The 15777-nt window shown below is 43.2% G+C and overlaps 1 protein-coding gene across 2 annotated transcripts in view; it reads left to right on the top strand.

Annotated features, from left to right (window-relative positions):
• Positions 1 to 1140: 1140 nt before the first annotated feature.
• GPATCH8 (G-patch domain containing 8) overlaps positions 1141 to 15777 on the top strand; it is a 57166-nt gene continuing 42529 nt past the window's right edge. For both annotated transcript variants that reach the window (XM_062595916.1, XM_062595915.1), the window contains exon 1: positions 1141 to 1267. In XM_062595916.1, the coding sequence (XP_062451900.1) occupies positions 1223 to 1267 (45 nt within the window). In that variant the 5' untranslated portion in view covers positions 1141 to 1222. The remainder of the gene's footprint in view (positions 1268 to 15777) is intronic.

Genomic DNA, 15777 nt, shown 5'->3' with positions numbered 1-15777 from the left:
TCCACCCTTCCTTGACAAGGCGGCAGAGGGCAGCATGCAAGCAGGCTCTGGGTGGTGAGAGAAGGAAATGGATGAATGGAGAGACAGATGGAATCTGATTTTCCTGCTGTCGGGGACTGCAGAGAGACAGCAACACGCCATGCTCAGAGACAGCTGCTAGCAGCTGAGGCGGTGAATGCCAAAGACGGGCCACGGCCCTTGCTCTCAAAATCCTGTGGGCTGCTGAGAGACACAGGGCTGGGGAACGGCCCCGGGGGCCCTGAGGTGGGCTGGGCAGGAGCAGGGCCATGGCCACAGCGTGGCTCCAGGCACCACAGCCGCCCCCCCTCCAGCCCCCCCCCAGGCCTCCATGCTGGCTGGGGCCGGGGGCCTGTCCCCACCACACAGGGAGGGGGTGCTGGGCATCCCCAACACCCCAGACATGGCTCCTCGGGGAATCCGCTATACCAGCGCCCTACCCCCCCCGCCCCGGGGCAATGCTCGAACGCCCGGACCCCCCCTCCATGCCCCGCCTAAAGGGACAGTGCGCACGCGCGGAGCCGCCAGGCGGCAGCACCACGCCGACCACCTCAGGGGGCGGTGGCGAGTCCGCCCTCCCATTGGTTCTAATTGACATCACTCAACAGGGTGCAGCAGCCCCATTGGTTCGTGTCGCGAGGGCGGGAAGACTAAAGCAGCACTCGCGGCCTCCCCTGTTTCCCGGGGTGAGAGCCGGCCCCGCGCGTGCGCAGAGCGGCGGCTCTACCCTGTGACCGCCCGTCCTCGCTCGTCGCCGGGGCGCGCCGCACATGCGCAGTGCGCGCTCCAGGCCTCGCCGGGGCGGAGGGAGCTGCGGCCCCGCAGCGCGACTCGCGCCCCCGTTCCCCCGGGAACCGCCTGCCTGGGACCGCCCCGCGCACTGCTGCTGCTTCGCCCAGCCCCTAGCAACAAGCGCCGTCCCTCCCGCCCGCCCGGCCCCCGTGCTTCGCTGCGGGCAGTCTCCCCCCGCCCAGCTCCGCGCCCGCCCGCCGTAGCCCGCCGGAGCCCCGTGAGGGGGTGGGCGGTGAGGAGCGTGTGTGTGCGCGCGCGCACGTGACCGCGGCCCGCACGCCGGCCGCGCGCATGCGCGCGGCGGGGGCGGGGCGCGCGGCGGCAGGCGGGGTGGGCGCGCTGCCGCGGCGCTGAGGGGAGGCGGCCGGAGACGCGGAGCCGGGCCGGGCCGAGGCGGCGGCGAAGGAGCAAAATGGCGGACAGATTCTCCCGCTTCAACGAGGACAGGGACTTCCAGGTAACGGCCGGGCCGCGCGGCGGACGGCAGCCCCCCCCCCCACCCTGGGGCCTTCCCCCCCCCCCCCCACGCACTCGGGCCGCGGCGGCCCCTCGGGCTGCGGCGGCGCAGCGGGCTGGGCCCGGGGCGGGCGGCGGCCGCCCCCCGCCGGGGCTTTGTGCGCGGGCGCTGCGCGGCGGCGGGTAACGACACAAAGGCGCGAGCGCGGCCGCCGCGGTGCCGGGCCGCGGGCCGGGCGCTGCGGGCTGTCAAGGTGACCCGCGGGAAGGGCCGCCGAAGGGGCCGCGGCGCCCTGGGGGAGCTTCCCCCGCCGGCCGCTCCGCTCCGGGCCGGACCGGGCGGCGGCGGAGGGGCTGCGGCAGGGCTGCGCGCCCCCCGGGGCCGGGGGCGGCTCGCCCCGCTGTGGTCCTTTCTCTGCCTCCTAAAGCGAAGAGCGGGGCTTTTCCCCGGTTATTTTTACGGCGCGCAACGGCGGAGGCGGTGAAGGAGCGCGGTCCCCGGTGGGATACTGCTCGCACTGCTGCCTCGCCGCTGTTTTCACCTGCTTTTGAAGTGTTTCCTGCTTTCTCACAGCGTGCTTTCCCCAAATAGAGCCGCAAATACCCTACGAAGAAGTCTCTGCCGTTCCTCCAGCCGTTTTCAGCACGGGATAATATCCCATAGCCTTTGTGGAAATTTCATTTTCCTTCTATTTAAAAAAAAAAAAACACAATGTTTCTACTTTACTAATGCTATTATCGGTGTTTGAAAGTGGATTTAAATAAACTGTGAAATTAATGTTGACTCATTAAGCTTAAACAAAGACATTTTGTTTTCTGACTTGAGTCTGAGAGAGTCTTGAGGTTACAAGGAAAAACAAAGAGAGTGGGAATAAACACAGCTAGAGAACAGCTATTGATTATTTCTTACGTGCTCATTCTTATTTCAAGAATCCAAAGTCACAATAGCGTTTTTCACGTAAACTCGCATTTTTCATTGAAGGAGCTGAGAGTGATTTTTGTTTTGTTTTCTTGTTTTTTCTATATATGGAACTTGCATAATTACACCTTATGTGGCATTAGGATATAATCTTGAAACAGTCAGGACATTCAGTTGTAACTCATTTGTGTTGTTCCTTCTGGATGTTCTAGTGGATGCAGATTTTGTGAGTATTAAACTATATTAGAAGCATACAGGGAGACTGTGTGTCAACATGGTTAACTTCACTATTTACCTTATCTGTGGATCGTAAGTGTGGCTTCCTAATGTCACCCTAAATACAGTGGATGGTTTGCATAGTTTATTTCATTAAACAAAAAAATGCCTCATGGTTAATATTGAAATGGTCTGAAGTTCCTGTTTCAGGAAGTGGAACTGGCCAAATTTGCAGTTTCAAAATACATTTCTACTAGTATTTTTTTTTATTTTTTTATTTTTTTGGAGGGGAGATGACGGGAACCTGAAACAACTACGATATTGCAGGATAATAGCCCAGAAACAGCTAGGCTCTGTAATCATATATTCTGCAACTTCTTCACGGTGTGCGTTTCTCTTATTGTCCTTGATTTGGTATGTTTGCAGGGCAACCTGCTTCAAAAAAAAACAATTGTAGCAGCAAAACCTGTTACTGTGTCATTGCCTTGATCTGTTTGTGCAGGGAGAATGTGTAGTGATGTCAGAAAGGAAACAGGGCTCCATTACCCGATGCTGAAATCTTAAAAGCTGCCGAGCATGCTCGGAAACAATAACCCAGTCACAACTGTGTTTTCCTCTCACTTTAAGAAAAGGTACTATTTTTAATTAGGACTATATCTGTGCCAAATGTCGTGTTTTCATTGTCAGGCCCTTAGATTATCTTAAAAAGGTAGGGATTATCTTTATAATGGTATAACTTCTCCATTCTTTTCTCCCTCAAAATTTGCAGATGAGCAGACATTTTATTTTGTGCGTTAAAGCTTTCTTTAAGGGGAAAGGGGAATCGGCCCTGTGGGAAGAAAGTGAGTGCAGAGCAATTCAGAGTCGTTGCAGAAGACTGAACATATGAAAGTGATGAGCTATGAAAGAGGCGATCATGGGAGAAAGTCGGCCTAGGTGACTTGGCCAAAATCACACTAAATTTGTGGGAGACTGGGCACCGGTACGATGATCTCTGACAGTTAATTTTTCTAATAATTTTCCTGAAGTGTATTGGTGGAGGACGGCTTTTCTGATCTTTTTTGTTTTCCCTTCTAGTTATTCATCAAAATTACTTTCAAAGACTATTTTTGTCTTTCTCTTCTCCATGTCTACACTGTGGTCTTACTTGAGATCTAACACTGGTACGGAATAAAGGAAATAGTTTGCTATTTTGAATGTTTATTTGCAGGTCCACTGTGAAAGTTATACTGTGGCTAAGCACAGGTAAAAATAGATTTACTTGTAGCACGCTGTTTTTGATGGTCTATATACAATACTGATCTCAAAACTACAGCAAAAATAAAATTCTTTCTCTGATCATTAGTCATAAATTTGTATGTAGGCTCCATTTGTAGGGCTGTTTCTCTCAGTGTTAAGAATACTTTTTTTCATGCAATACAGAGCAGTTGCAACTCTTAAGTTTCAGCACATAAAAATTCTGTGTTTGAAGGAGCATGACTGTGAATTTGACCTGTTTTGTTATTGCTAGTCTGTTGAGACCTAGGTAGGCATGACGGAGAAGAGATTGTGCTCTAAAATTATACAAGTTGAAATGGGGATTGATGTAGCATGGAGGGGGCGAGGCTGACAGTGTAAGGAAGGCCGTAGAGGAATCCCTCAGATTTAGTTCTGAGGTGCTGTGCTTGTGATGGTCTTGAAGTGAAAGGATGTGTACAGTCCCATGAGAGGAAGAGAAACAAAAGGTCAGTAATAAAGTGCATGGGTCAAAGGAAGCTTTTAGCTGTTTGGAAGAAAGCAGATGCCTTGGAATTAGTGAAGTGGCTAAAGGAAGAGAGTAATTGGAAAAGAAAAACTAGAGTTCTCTTTAAATGTTATCAGCCCTTTTTCTTGAAAGAAACTGGAAAGAGTCTGGGTTTGAGAGGATTAATTTGGCAAGAGTGAATGCAAGCTGAGCACTAATGTGGGCAGGGGAGAGACGAGGTTAGCAGTGCAGAGTCAACAGAGACGATATTCAGGTTTCTGGGTTTCTGATACGCTCAACAGAAGTGGATTAAAGGTGAGGGAGCTGCAGATTGCTATTCTCTCCTGCATGCTTAGCTAATGGGAGCTAAATGAGATTAGGGAGAAGAGGAAAATGGAAATATACAGCTTTGGAGGGAAATCAGTTCAGGAAGAAAAGGGCCTAAAACAGCGGGGAAGCAGAAGGTATTAATGGTCTGAAGTATGTCTTAAGAATGAGGAGGAGAATTGTTGGAGGGAGGTCAGCTCAGAACTGGCAAAATTATAGAGGTGGTAGATCTGAATTACAGCAGCCAAAATGGTGTGATAGGTAGAGAGAAGGTAATGGAGAGAATGAAGATTCTGTAGGAGAGAGTAACTAGTATAAGGAGGTGAGACATCCTTCAGAATAAAGGTCGTGGTACAGAGCAGGAGGAGAAAGATTACATATTCTCTGAACATATTCCTGAGTCCTTTACAGCAGGGTGAAAGGAGCTTCAAAGTTAAGGATAATATGAGAGTATAAACTCACAAAGGAGCAAGGAAGTACAGTCAGAGGTTATCACTGCAATAATATGATTATGAGCTTTTTTTCTCCTTTTTTGGGTATGATTGGCTTGCAGAAAAGTCTTGCTTTAGTAGTGTGCAGCTTTAGAAGCTGCACAGAGGGCGTAGGTCCTTTGCTGTTGTTGCTTCATACTCCTAAAGCTTGGAAAAACTCGAGCAAAAGCACCTGTTTTTTGACACTTTATTTTGCAGATGTTGAGCTTTAGGGCAGCACCAGTGAAATGCATTTTAGCTTTGCTCTGTCTGATAAGATTTGGTCTTTCCCTCACCAGGACATCACAGCAGTTTCTGTCTGGGAGACTGCAGTGAAATTAGCTACTGAAGAAAGAAGCACATTACTGATCTTTCTTTTCTTTCCTTTATTTAGCCTCTGATATGGTAAGTTAAGTGTGCTGGATGGTTGCCCATCTCCCCCCCCAAAAAAAAAAAAAAAAAAAATCCCCCAGTTCTCCTTCCCTTTACATGAAGGGTTATATTTGATTGGGTCATTGACAAGCTTAGTCCTTTGGTTAAAAGATTGTGCAACTGCTCTGCTGCAGGGAGATCTGTCACTTGTCTGTTTTTACAGTCTGCTTGATTCCCCTTGGCAGAGACAAACTTGTGAACCATTGCAACTGGAGTAATTATGAGCAATACCTGTTGAAAATGCTTAATACAGTATTTTGAAAGTATTGCTGAACACTGTGTATATACGTATGATTGCAATAACTCAATCTATATTTTACAGTGTTATTTTGTGTCATTGCAATACATTTTTTTTCTATTGATAAACTGTACTGAATCAAGGAATGAATACTACGGATGTCTCTGGTTCACTGAAGTCCTGTGAAGCTCTGATGTTACATGCAGATGTTGAGAAAATGTTATGTTTCCTTATCTTTCTCCTTTTCATTGTTGAAGCAGAAATATTACAAGCCATATGTGTATATGTGTACAATAATTTCCTCTTCCTACATACATTGCACTTACTTGCATCATTAGCCAGACGGAACACAAACTGTTCTGTCTTGTTTGTTTTGTTTTTTTTTAATAGGAGTTTGTTGTATAATCAGTATAATAGAATAACACTTTTACTAAGCAGAAATGCCTTATTTTCCAAGACTGTTTGAAATGTGGACAGCCTGAACCTCAGTTCTCATAGTCTTGCTTATGCCAAGAAGACAGGCATTTTTTTTCCAAGTGTATTCTAAGAGCTAAACGAGCACATTGCTGCTATTAGCTGGTTTTTGCTCTACAAGTCGTGCTACTTTCAGCAAGTTCAGTCAAAGGTTGATGGCATGTGGATATTACTTTTTTTTTTAATTGGCAGAATGTCAGGAAAACAAGAAGCAGGGATAAGTTTTGTTCCCAAGCAGCTTATGCAGTCCAGCTTACTGGACATCTGGGCCAGCAGTGTGACGTTTTAAATTCTGCCTTTTTAAGGAGTCTGTGTTGTCAGTTGCTTGAACCTTTTTTCATTTCTTATGTGCCGGCTAAGGCAAACATATTTGATTTTTATATCCTTGAACAGACCATGACTGCAGTAAAGGAGACAGCTCTTCTCCATAGCCTGTTTTATTATTAAAGAATTAATCTCAGAATTTTTTAAAATTTAGTAACATTGCTTGGAGATCTTCATTTGTCATTAGATTAGGGTTAGATGCTGCTGCTTCCTGGTTTTACTTGTACCTCTCCATGCTGTTTTTTAATGTCGCTTCTGTTTTCTCGTGCAGCAATGTTTCCTATTGCAGTGGCTAGCTAAATAGGAAAGAAAACTCTTTCTCAATGCTACAGGCTCATAAACCATGTGTAGATTATCTCGGCTTCTCTAAGTCACCTCTTCCTTAAGCCCCCTCCAGAACAAAATTAAAAAAACCCTTCTAAGTAGCTCTTCTATCTACCACTACATGAGGTTGTAGAGCTTGAGGAGTTTATCTGATCCAGAAGCATTTTTCTGAGTTCTCAGCAAGATTTCCTCAGTTGGTATACCTTTTTATATGATACAGTTTTAAACCAGTAATAATGCTTGGTGCTTTCTGTCTTTGACCAGCTCCATGAGCAACTAATCCAGTTGAAATTTTAGCAGTTCATAGTTTTAAAGCTAGAAGTTAATATTAGGATGTCTACTCTGAATACCTAGAAATTGCACATGTTTTGATTTCAATCATTTAACCCTGTTTTGAATACAGTAGCTAGTGCTTGACTACAGTATCTTTCTGTTGAAGACAGCAAGTGATGGTGAACTTAAATTTCTGTTACAAGTCGTTCTAGTGGTTTGTGCACTGAAAGATACACATTATTTTCTATGTAGATTTTTCCGCTTTCAGCTTTAGTATTGCTGCTTATTACATCCTTTTCTGCTGTGCTAAAGTACCCATTAGTGCCTTGGCTCTTCTTTATGTGACGGCACATATAACATTTATGCCTTACTCTTAGCTTCTTTTGAGAACTTCAACAGACTGATCTTTGAATTCTGCCATTATAAGGCATTTTTCCAGCCCTTATGCATTGATACTGCTGTCATAAAATTTTTCACATCTTCAAAATTTGACTAGAAGACTTTCTTGGAGTATCTAGAATTAGATCCCATCTGTACAAGGTTCAGAGATAAGCTTCTTTCTTACTACTTTATTCTCATTTGCTGTTCTTTTGTTTCACATCCTTGGGTCATGTTTTTAGCCCTTTTGCCACAGCATTGCATGGAGAGGTTTTAATTGACTTTAGTCCCTCCCTTCTCAAGTGCAGCCCTATTCAGTAGGTATGTTTGTATATGGCTCTGTTAAACTTGGTTTGTTTTAGTAGGTTCAGGTCACTGTTATACAGGTCAAATTGGTCAGTACAAACACATCGTCCTCATTGTTACTTACTGTTCATCAGACTCTGTGATCTGCAAATCCAGTCGTCAGTTATTTTGTTTCCCCTTTGCCCATCAATAAAACTGTTGAATCGTACTGAGCCATGTGGAATTCCTGTTGAGTCCAGTTAATGTGCTCCTTAGTGAGGTTTTTCTGTCGTGTTCTGATTTATAAGCAATCCTTTACTGGGTCAAAAAAACTCTTTAAAGAAACCGTACTATTAATGCTTTTAACCTTTTCTTGGTGTTTATTTGCCCAAATTCTCTGCCTACGTGTTTTTCATGTTTGTCTGTTTCGAGAAGAGGTTTGGTAGCCAGGAAAATTGTGATCTGAGAGAGCCTGGGATATACATAGTGCTGGGAAGCTGCAGTCCAACTTCTGAAGACTGAGCCTCAGAAATCTTTTATGGGGGAAAACCTACCCACCAAGATGATTTTTCTTTCTCTTTCTTTTTTTCTTTTCTTTTTTTTTTTTCCTTTTTCCTGCCTTAAAAGCCCCTGTTAGTCATGGGTACTGTAAGCTCCAGACTCTTCTGCATCAGGATATGTTAAGAAATGACTAAGAAGGTTGCATAGGGTTAGAGCGGTGCTACTACCCTCCAGTACAGTTGCTGAAAGAGTTAAAGAATCGAACAGTATGCCTTGTATACTGGAATAGATTTATAGCTGGCGTTGGTAATGGGAGAAAGAATCCGAAAGACATTAAATTCATCTTGTTTGATGCCAAACTATTCAAAACATAGTGAAGCAGGGACCTGCCTCTGGCTTACAGGCCTCTTGAACAAGCTGTTTATCTCTGAACTATAGAGCATGTTTTTAACTGGGCAGTTCTAACTAGGTATTCGTATGCATGTTTTTCCAGTTTAAAGCTCTTGACCTATTAGTAGTTTTGAATGCGTTCTGGTGGGGATTCATCTGGTGTTTTTGAATATAACAATTAGAATTCTGTCGTCAAAATTAATTTTTAGTGTGGTAAACTAAAGGTGCAATCAGCATCTCAACATATAATTACAAGGTGCTTCTTTGAGAATTGATTTTAAATTAGCAACTTCTTAATCTTAAGTGATTGCTTTTGTTGTATTGACTTGAGAAGATTTTCCTTTTAAATATTCTCAAGAATAATTACGATGTATGTGTTTGCCTAAAATGAGGTTTGCTGCAGCTTTCAGATGATATTGACTGGAAGTATTAAGCTATTTCTGAGGGTGTTAAGACATACATTGTCAGCTCTTACACACTTGTGTTACTTATTTACAAGAAAGGGCCTGTGAAAGCAGTTTATAATATGCTGAAAGGCTATGAAGACACTAGCTGTTTTTGAATGCTTTCCTTCTGTGTTGCCAGAAAAAGATAAATTTTGTGGGTCATTACAGACCATCAGGAGACAAAAGGAAAAAGAGATTAATAGTTTTGTTCTGGAACACATTAACAGAGTTTCCAGGTACCAGCAGAATCTCGAAGTTGCTTTTGTATTGTTTTTTGTAGTTTTCAGAAACCACGTGATTTCTAAAAGTATTCAAGAAACCTTCCAGTGCAAGCAGGAGAGTGGATGGGATCATCTTCGTTGGCCCATATTGATCTTAAAAATTTATCTTGTTCTGGATACATAATGAATATTCAAGTAACATCTAAGCTACATCTTTCTGGAGTTGTTTTCAGTTTCTTTGGACAGATTTCTAAATGTCAACACAGCTGTCTACATCAGTTAGGTTTTTGGGTCTCTTTCATCTTACAGAATCATCAGGTCCTCCTTTTTTTTTTTTTTTTAATAAGGGTAGTATAAATTATTGTCCGAGATATTTGTAGTTGATGTACATACGGCAGTACGGATCTCACAGAGAAATTATAAAACCATTAAGAGTTGAGTGTATGTAATAAACAGTTGATTAGTCACGATGATCTTGCCTTGTTTTTAATACTTTCCCTGTCCTATCTGTGTTGGCTGAGATTTCCCGGAGAGGTTAGCATGTGATATAGTTGATAGAGCCCCACAAATAAGGAAAATATAAGGTGGTACTAACAGACTTTTCTGTCACTTTTACCTTTTTTGTGTTTGATTTCTGCCATGGGTCAGCCAGTCTTCTGTTGCCTTTTGGAGTATAACTCTATAGCTGCGCTCAGTGGTGTATATCGCCTTCATGCAGTGAGGAGAGGTGTGTAAGTTGAGCTCAGTGTTGTGCAGAATTGACAGGTCTAATAAAAGCTGACCAAGCAGAAGAGATTTTTAAAAACAGAATTAAAAATAAAATGTAGCACAAAAATGAGATTAATGTTGATTGTGATTTACTCCATGTAATTCCTAGTTAAGACTTTGGATTAGGCAAGAATCTCTGGCATTCAGTCAAGTCTTTTCAAAGTGGTTCCCATGTCTGTGTTTTTGGTGACACCATTGGTGCTGGACTAGCAAAGTTCATAAAGGTATCCTAGATGTGGAGTGCTTGCAAGAGTTCTGGTAAGAACAGTTTAGCCATCTTTGAAAAAAGCCAATGGAAATTGTATAACCTTGTCTTTAGAAAAGTCTCCTAACTGTTCGAGCGCCTCCTTTAAAACGAGATTAAAATAACAAAACTGTAGGGCGGTGCAAAGTACTCTGTAATTTTTATCAAACACAGTCAACTGTAGCTTTATCTGCACTAGGAAATGGTCTTTCACGGGTATTAATTTCTCTTCATAGATGTTCCTTGTGTCTCAGCTGCTGTTTTACAATGTACTGGCTTCAGAGTTTTCAAAAATGGGGAATGGGCTTGATTAAATGATTGTAAGTGACATTGCTGGGTAAAAAAATCTGATTTTTAGCACTTTGACTTTACATTTGGGAGTTTAAGTCCTTCTGTGTCTGACTTCTGTTAATTCGTGTAAACTTAAGATCTTCTTTCGTACTACTAATAATGCTCAAATAACTGAGCTCTCTTGCTGAGCAATAACTGAAGGGAGAGCTGAGTAAGGTGGTTCTGGAAGAGAACTACTGGTTTTGCCTCCCATTGTGCTACTTTTCTGTTGTAGTTTCCTCACTTCTCCAAATGAGAACTTTGTTTAAAGGTTTGGCATAGCTACTTAGACTACCACACTTGCTCTTCTTTTGAAATAATATATGGATAGCTTACAGCTGGTCATTAAAGAAACCACTAATTCTCATCAGGAATGTGTACTATATGGAATGCATTCTGTAAGCTGACATCTTAATATCCACTGCGTTTGAGCTGGTTACAAAATGCAGTCCAATAATGAATATCCAAGGAAGTGTAATAGCCTTGAAGCAGTTGATGAAGTGACTCATCACTCTTTCCTCATTATGTAGAAAAAGCTGCAGGTGACTTAGAAGGTTCAGTGCTCAGAAGTCGGGTCTGGTTTTGGATATGTACTACAGGGAATGGTTGGGAAGGAGCCCAGCATAATTTTCTTCTGCCTGGTAGCTGTGAAGATGCTTCTAAAAGGATTTTTCTTCCTAGTAGTACCTGTGTGTCTTTATGTGCTAAGTCTGTGCCCACCTTCATGAAGGGGTTCCTCATGTAACTCATTTTCGCATTATTCCAGCTGTCTCGAAGGGGACAGTTTATTTTGTGATACATGTAAGATCATTAAACTCACACTGATAAATGGACTTTAATCAAATTCATTTCATGTACATTGACTAAGAGCTGTTTACTGGCAACCTTTTCCCTCAGCTATTTTATTTGAATTATATCTGAGAATGCAATTTCTCTCCTATGTTTAATCTTGGACAAAACAGCATTTGTTGGACTAAAGTGCTAAAGCATTTACAATCCAAATAAGGGAGCATGCGAGCCTAAAATCCTGCATGGAGACAGCTTTTGTTAGAGTTGATTTTCAAATGCCAGATTCATACTTCAGCAGTGAAGGGTATGAAGGCTCCAAGGCTTAAAGTTTGTCTGAGAGCTTCATGCAGAGATGAGGAGAGAGGAAAGGACATGTGACTGTGAGTAACCAAAATGTCTAGTGAGCCAAAGTATGGATGAGAGTAACAAGAAAAATTGTAGGACACGCGCATATTGGCTTCTAGAGATGAAATGCAATAAGGAAACTAAATGGTATGTGTAGTGGGTAAGTGTATAGATATTAATGGCTTTTCCTTGTTGAAATAGTAAAATATATTGAATTTCAATATGCTCGTAGGTGAAGCACCTCGCGTTGGAGTGTTTGCTGTAGCAGTGTGATACAAACAGCAATAAATGATAGTTAAGTGGAAGCTGCTTATCTTATTTGCCCTGCTATTTTAGGATGGAGTAAAGCATTTGTAAGACGGTAATATAAGCAGGGTAACACATCTTGTTTTACACAGCAGAAGTTAGGCAGTCTGATGCAGGCAGTTTTAAAATGGAGGAGCAGAGGACGAGAGGGAGTAGGGCATTTTATTCAGCACTGAAATCCTTCTCTGCTGGCGTAGGTAGGAACTTTGTCATTAGCTAGTGGGGTCAGGGTTTTACCATATTTCTAGAATAGCCATACAGAGAAAGGAAGTTTGAGACTAGGTTTTGGTTGCTTTGTATTAAATATTACTGATACCTTTTATGCAGCTTTTATTTTATGATCTGGTCTCCATTTTGTAGCGATTGAATTATTCTCTCCACTTGAAGGTTTCCTGTAAAGAGGGAAACCTCAATCAAGTCTGCAGAAGATACAGATCAAATTCATATTAAAATGTCATCTGTGCTTAAGGCTTGTGTTTGCCAGAAATGCAGTTTATTCTTAACAAATTCAATGGTTAGGGTTTAATTGATTGTTAGATTTAAATGTTAAAGGATTTTTGTCTCTTTCTGATTCATTGTCTTAAGATACAGCACAACAGAAATACAAAATGTCAGTTTAGTGTGCCAGGTTGAAGGACTGGAAAACAAGAAAAACAGATTGAATTCCCCCTAACTTGTTTTTTTTTAGCAATTTCCAGGGCTGAGGAAGTGAAGGGACAAACTGTGCTGCCTCCTGTCCCGCAGAATCCCAGCTCCAAAAGGCCTGTAATCACCAAGATGGCAGACATCACCACTTTAACAAGCTATTTATAATGGCCTTGGAAGCAAGAAACATTTTTCTCCTTCCTCATAGGTACCGTTAAAATGAACGTGCTCATAAATTTGAACTTGTTGTGACAGTCACATTTTTTTTGGCCTTTTTTTTTTCTGGAGTGGACTGCTTTATGATGTAAGGAGAATGTTTCCTTTTTCATTAGGTGTTGATAAATAATGAATAGCCCCATGATATGTATTGATTTCAGGTCAGTTTAGACACTTCATGCCTTCTGATGCCTTTAAATTGCAGAGCCTGTGACAGTGAACTTCCTAAAATAGAGAATATTTGTCAGAATCCCATGAGGGCTTGTTACAGTGGGTGTGGATGATATTTGCATGTGCGGTAGTTCAAGATGATGGTGAGCACCTTGCCTATTTTGAAAGCTGTAGTATTAGTATTGCTGTTATTTGGGAGTGCAGGCTGGGGAGAAGCAACTCCTTTCTGCTCCCATTACCCATTGCACTCTGACTGTGGGTTTTTTTGCTTAAAGTAGGTAATAGTGGGATTGCTAAAATGTAGGGAAAATAGCTTTCTGTGCTTTTTTTTTTTTTTTCTTGAGTGCATTTCACGATGTTGTGTTCAGTCTTTTGCATAATGTCTGGGAGAAGACTCTTTTAAGCCCAGAAAAATTAAGTTGTAAAGCTTCAGTTGGCAAGGCGTTCCTTCAAAATGGAATTGACCCTTGCCTTTGTAACAGCAATTTAAAATGTCTTGGCAGGAAGTGCACAGAAGGAGATGGTGAGTAGGCAGAAATATTTTGCCAGCTTCAGGTAATCTAGCTGGCATATTCAGAGCTATCTATAGGCAGCAAATCACATTGTGAAATATATGTATATCTTTGTTTTTCCTGAGAGTTTTAAGCATTTTAGTTATCTAAATGTTAGTGAGATGCTACTACTATGATGCTTGTGGATTTTGTTTTTATATGTGAAGGCAGTATCTATACTACAAAGTTTTACTGATGCATTTTTGCTAGCAGGCAACAGTGCAAATTCATTAGCAGCATGTTCACTCGACTGCTTTTGTTCTGTTGAGCACTACTTTTTGGGAGGCTGGGCCACGTACTTTGCATTGAGACAGCTTTCCTTTTATGTTGTTTTCCCCTGCTGGACGGCTCGGCTCACTAACTTCAATACACGTACAATCTGTATGTTCATGTTGTGTCTGATGGCCCCCCCCTGAAATCACTAAGCTGGTTAAGCAGCTCAAGCAATGCGTGTACATATAGTAAGCTTGCGTTCAACTTGCTCCCTGAGGGCTGTCCGAAAAACCGGGCAGATGGGAGTGGGTTCCTGCCACCAGAATAAGCCCCAAATCTGCTTCTGAGGGTCTGTGGGAAAAGGACTGCTGAAAATGGAGCCTGGACTGGGTGAATGATCGTTGCAGGCTGCAAGTGATGTATGGGCTGGCAGTTAGGGCGCATGTATCAAAGCACGTACTCTTGGCAGCAGGTTTTTTGTCAAGATGCTCTGTTGCACATTTGCATCACTGGATATGGACTCTCCTTCCAGAGAATATTTGGAGCCTGATGTCTGACTTGTAAAATTCCAGCAGGCAGTCCATAAGAGTTACAGCTTGCTCGTTTTCATGCTGGCTTTTGTTAAGATTCTTACACGAGGAAAAAGCGGTGTTGGTAGAAAGGCGGAGAGTGACAACATGCTTCTCTTGGCAGTGGTGCTAGGTGTTCTCAGAGTAACGGCGGGGCTGCCACACAAATGAAAATTGCTGGGTGTCTGGTGCTCACTGCGCAGCCAGAAAGATTTCGGTGGCAGCTTTGGGCTTTGCTTTTTCTTTTTCTCCTCCCTGAAATGGCCATTCACACAGCTGGTGTTTCCACCAGGAGTTGGAGCAGTTATTCTTGAGGATGCAAATTGCCTTTGACAGCACCAGCAGTTATTCTTGAGGACAGATTGCCACACATTTACTTGCCTGGTTTATGAACCCTGTATGCTTAATGTCTGGGCATAAGCAAGGAAGGATTGAATTTTGCCATAGTGGATGCTTGAGGAAAATTGCTTGCGTCTTAGTCTCTATTCCAACTGCTGTCATTTGTGTGTATTACAGAGCTTGCGTGGCGTAGGGGCATGGTGCCCTTGGTGGAAGGGATAGTGGAAAGGTTGCTCTGTTCAGAAGTTACCAATTTAGAAGTGTATGATACTTGAGAGAACTAGAGAAATTATTTTTTAATTGCAGTATATAACTTGTGTTTGAAACTTCACATGAGCAGTATTTGGCTTGTAAGTATATTTTTTTTTATTTGGAGAGTACATATCTTATTGAAAATCATATGCTTGATTTGCAAGACAAAGTATTTTTTTTTCAATATGATTTGAATGATGATAAATTTATAACTATTTCTAAAACAAGGGAGCATTTGATGTGCAGAGCATGGTTATTCCTGGCTGAATTACAGTACACCATATAGGGTCCCATCCTGTTCAACTTATTCATCAGTGACCTGGATGAGGGGGCAGAGTGCCTCCTCAGCAAGTTTGCTGCTGATACCAAGCTGGGAGGAGTGGCTGACACCTGAGGGCTGTGCTGCCATTCAGAGAGACCTGGACAGGCTGGAGAGCTGGGCGGAGAGGAACCTCCTGAGGTTCAACAAGGGCAAGTGCAGAGTCCTGCACCTAGGAAGAAATAATCCCATGCACCAGTACAAGCTGGGGGCTGACCTGCTGGAGAGCAGCTCTGCAGAGAAGGAGCTAGGAGTGCTGGTGGATGACAAGTTGACCACAAGCCTGCAATGTGCCCTTATCGCCAAGAAGGCCAACAGTATCCTGGGGTGCATTAGGAAGAATGGTGCCAGCAGGTCGAGGGAGGTGATCCTGGTGCTCTACTCAGCCCTGGTGAGGCTTCATCTCAAGTACTGCGTCCAGTTGTGGGCTCCCCAGTACAAGAGAGACATGGAGTTACTGGAGAGAGTTCAGTGTAGGGCTACAAAGATGATCAGAGGGCTGGAGCATCTGCG

The sequence above is a fragment of the Rhea pennata genome, chromosome 26 (assembly GCF_028389875.1).
Source record: "Rhea pennata isolate bPtePen1 chromosome 26, bPtePen1.pri, whole genome shotgun sequence".
Classification (NCBI taxonomy): domain Eukaryota; kingdom Metazoa; phylum Chordata; class Aves; order Rheiformes; family Rheidae; genus Rhea; species Rhea pennata.
The sequence above is the reverse complement of the archived record's forward strand: the minus strand, read 5'-3'. Positions and strand labels throughout refer to the sequence as shown.